This window comes from Brassica oleracea, chromosome C7, assembly GCF_000695525.1.
Source record: "Brassica oleracea var. oleracea cultivar TO1000 chromosome C7, BOL, whole genome shotgun sequence".
Classification (NCBI taxonomy): domain Eukaryota; kingdom Viridiplantae; phylum Streptophyta; class Magnoliopsida; order Brassicales; family Brassicaceae; genus Brassica; species Brassica oleracea.
This window is the reverse complement of record NC_027754.1, coordinates 41,438,734-41,442,042: the sequence shown is the minus strand read 5'-3', so window position 1 is coordinate 41,442,042 and position 3,309 is coordinate 41,438,734. Positions and strand designations below refer to the sequence as shown.

At 36.7% G+C, this 3,309-nt stretch overlaps 1 protein-coding gene across 1 annotated transcript; it reads left to right on the top strand.

Annotated features, from left to right (window-relative positions):
* Positions 1-48: 48 nt before the first annotated feature.
* On the top strand, positions 49-2,191 carry LOC106303320. Its single transcript, XM_013739622.1, has 4 exons — positions 49-492; positions 590-1,462; positions 1,542-1,716; positions 2,136-2,191. Exons 1-4 carry the CDS (start codon positions 49-51, stop codon positions 2,189-2,191), a joined length of 1,548 nt encoding a protein of 515 aa, XP_013595076.1.
* The last annotated feature ends 1,118 nt before the right edge of the window (positions 2,192-3,309 follow it).

Sequence of the window (3,309 nt, the reverse complement as noted above, 5' to 3'; positions counted from 1 at the left end):
GAAGAAGAAGAAGAAGAAGAGGAAAAGAAAAATAAAATTTCAACTAGTATGAAAAGTGGTTCCACGTCTGCGAGTGTTCCGGTAAAACAGGGTAATGTTCATGTTAAGCTAGAATTAGATGCACTTAATATAGCTGTTGGACAACGATATGACACGAAAGATGCATTGGAGACTAGGCTGAAGATCTTGTCAGTCCTTCGTCAATTTGATTTCAGAGTAGACAGATCAGCGACAGATATATTAACTATTAAGTGCTGGATAGAAGGATGTACATGGAGAGTAAGAGCTACCCCAGTTGGTAATTCTACTCAGTTTACCATTCGTACATACGTTTCAGAACATTCATGTTCCATTACAGAACGTTCTGCCAGTGCCCGACAAGCGACTCCAGAAATTCTTGCAAGACTATATGTGGACTATGTTGGAGGTGTTGATTCAAAAGTTCTCCCGAAACATGTTGGAGAAGCCTTAAACATGAGATTTGGTGTCAAGGTGCGTCATCTGATATGACATGTTTATTATATTTTTATATTTCATTTAGTACAAAATAATAGGTCTAATATGTTATTGTAAAATATTTTGTAACTAGATGGATTATTGGAAGTCTCATCGGACACTGTTACGCGCAAGAAATATTGTTAGAGGTTCTGCGGAGAGTGGCTACTCAGAGTTGCCTGTGTATCTATATCATATAAGAAAAGCAAATCCTGGAACTTTCGCACATTTGGAAGTTGATGAGGTTAACAGATTCAAGTATTTGTTTCTTGCATTTGGTGCAAGTATAACTGGATTTCCCTACATGAGAAAAGTAATAGTCGTGGATGGTACATACCTTCAGAGAAAATATAAAGGAACACTACTAACTGCAACAGCTCAAGATGGGAATTTCCAGATATTTCCTTTTGCTTTTGCAGTTGTTGATACCGAAAATGATGATTCTTGGGAATGGTTCTTTCAACAACTAAGCAAGGTAATTCCCGATGACGAAGAACTTGCACTTATTTCTGATAGGCATAAAGCTATAAGTAATGCTATTGGAAAAGTGTATCCTAAGTCTAGTCGTGGAATTTGCACGTACCATCTTTACAAAAATATATTGCTACGGTTCAGAGGTGGTGATGCATTTAGATTGGTTAAAAAAGCTGCAAGTGCTTTTACATTGGCTGATTTTAATACAACATTTGAAGAGATCCAAGCGATGAATCCAGGATTACATAAATATTTGGAAACTGCTGATATACAAAAGTGGGCTCGTGTGCATTTCCCTGGGGATAGATACAACTTAATGACGACAAACATTGCTGAGTCCATCAACAAAGTCATCTCAAGCTCGAGAACTCTGCCCATTGTAAAACTCTTGGATGCGTTACGGTTAATGATGACAAGATGGTTTACAAGTAGGAGGATAGCTGCAGGAACAACGAAGACAACCTTGACTCGTGGAGTGGAGATACTTTTGGAGGTAAAAATAGCATATTTTTCTTGTTTAGTTAGTTACTTGTTTTTATAGTCATTTGTAACACTGTTTTTTATTTTCTCAGAAACGTGTATCAAATGCAAAGGTGCTTACAGTTCAATCAATTGATTTGCATCATTCACAAGTTACAACTGGTTCGTCTCTTCATATCGTTAATTTAGGAGGAAGACAATGTACTTGTCGTCGGTTTGATAAGGAGAAGTTACCATGTGTTCATGCAATCGCGGCGGTAGAAGCACGTAAGCAAAGCACCATATCACTTTGTCACCCCTATTATCACAGCTCATACTTGGGGAACGCTTATTCCACTTCCATAATGCCAAGAGATGTTGCTTCACCAGTTCCAGAAAATATCTCAATAAAGATTTGCTTGCCTCCGGTTATACACACACAACCTGGAAGACCCAAAAAATCAAGGATGAAATCGGCGTTGGAGAAAGCCACTGAAAAAAAACGACCTAGAAAACAACATTTATGTTCAAATTGTCATCAATCTGGACATAATTGTAAGACCTGCAAGATTCAAGTTTAGCTTATGGTTAGTCCTTTCCTATGCTTTCTATGTTTGCTTCAGTTAAAGTGAGGTATGTTTTTTTTTGTTGAGCATGATGTGTGTATGTTCTTATGGTTATTAATAAGTCTCTATTTAAATTTGCAGGTGATGTGTTGTTCTTACCGTTCTTCCTTAGTAGGCAAGAGAACAACAACGATTGATCCAAAGAAGTGTTCAAAGCTTCAGCCTGTTTGAGTTTAGATGTTTTCTTAATAAGGATTGAATTCACGTGATAGATATAATATTTTTCCTCAACTTGTATTAGTTATGCGTGCTATTTACAATAATAATCTTGTTTTTTTTTTATGTCTAGTTACATGGATGTGGCTACACAGTAGACTACAACTTCACTAAGGAAATAAGTGCAGATAATTAAACTACTAAGAAAATACGTGGGCATTTTTCACAATAAGACTTCAAGTTCACTAAGAAAATAAGTGCATGGAATTAAAATACTAAGTTCAAAGTGTCATCAATCTGGACATAACTGTAACACCTGCAAGGTTCAAGTTTAGCTTATGTTTAGTCGTTTTCTATACTTTCAGAATTTTTAGTAGAAAATAATTAGCTTGGTTCTGGTTCTTTTGTTTCTCTTCTAGCTCTTCTTCTCGCACATGCTTTTTTTTTAAAATACGTTGCGAGTTAAAACTGTTGTTATATGTAACAATAATTAGTTAACCTAGTCAATAAACCAAAGCTGGTTTTTTTAAAAAAACAGAACAAACGGCCTTGTGATAAATGTGGACTGCAAATTGTAGCTGACACACGTTCACTAATAAAACTCATGTTGCGCTAATAAGACTAAACAATCACCAAGAGAATCTAAAACTAAACGTACTACTTTGCAGTATCAGTAAATAAATGAGTGATTTGAGGTTCTCCAACAGAGTCGTAAATCTCAGCAGCTAGCTTCCGTCGAAGATCCTGAATGGTTTCATCACGTAACCCTTCAAATGTGCAACCAATCGCAAGACATTCAATGTATTTTATGGTATAAACACCACAGTCTCCTGGGGGGTCATTCTGTGGAACTTTTTTCAATCTTCGTACAGTGAATTGTTTTTCACTTTTCTTCCGAACAGTGGCGGAGACCATAGTACTCAGAATGGAGGGAATCATCTTTGCAAATGGCCGGCAGAAGTTCTGGATTTCTTTATCATCTACTAAGGTCAGAATGCTGTCATAAACGGTAATGGTCTCCTTCCCCAAGTCGATGTCCAATGCAACCCAGTGATTACCATTTACGAAATGACATGCATATAGATGATCTATATCGTGA

Excerpts from the sequence above, each read along its gene's own strand:
- LOC106303320 (XM_013739622.1), top strand. The coding sequence starts at position 49 with ATGAAAAGTGGTTCCACGTCTGCGAGTGTTCCGGTAAAACAGGGTAAT. Across the intron at positions 493-589 it reads ACATGAGATTTGGTGTCAAG|ATGGATTATTGGAAGTCTCA; the intron begins GTGCGTCATCTG and ends TTTTGTAACTAG. Across the intron at positions 1,463-1,541 it reads GAGTGGAGATACTTTTGGAG|AAACGTGTATCAAATGCAAA; the intron begins GTAAAAATAGCA and ends TTATTTTCTCAG.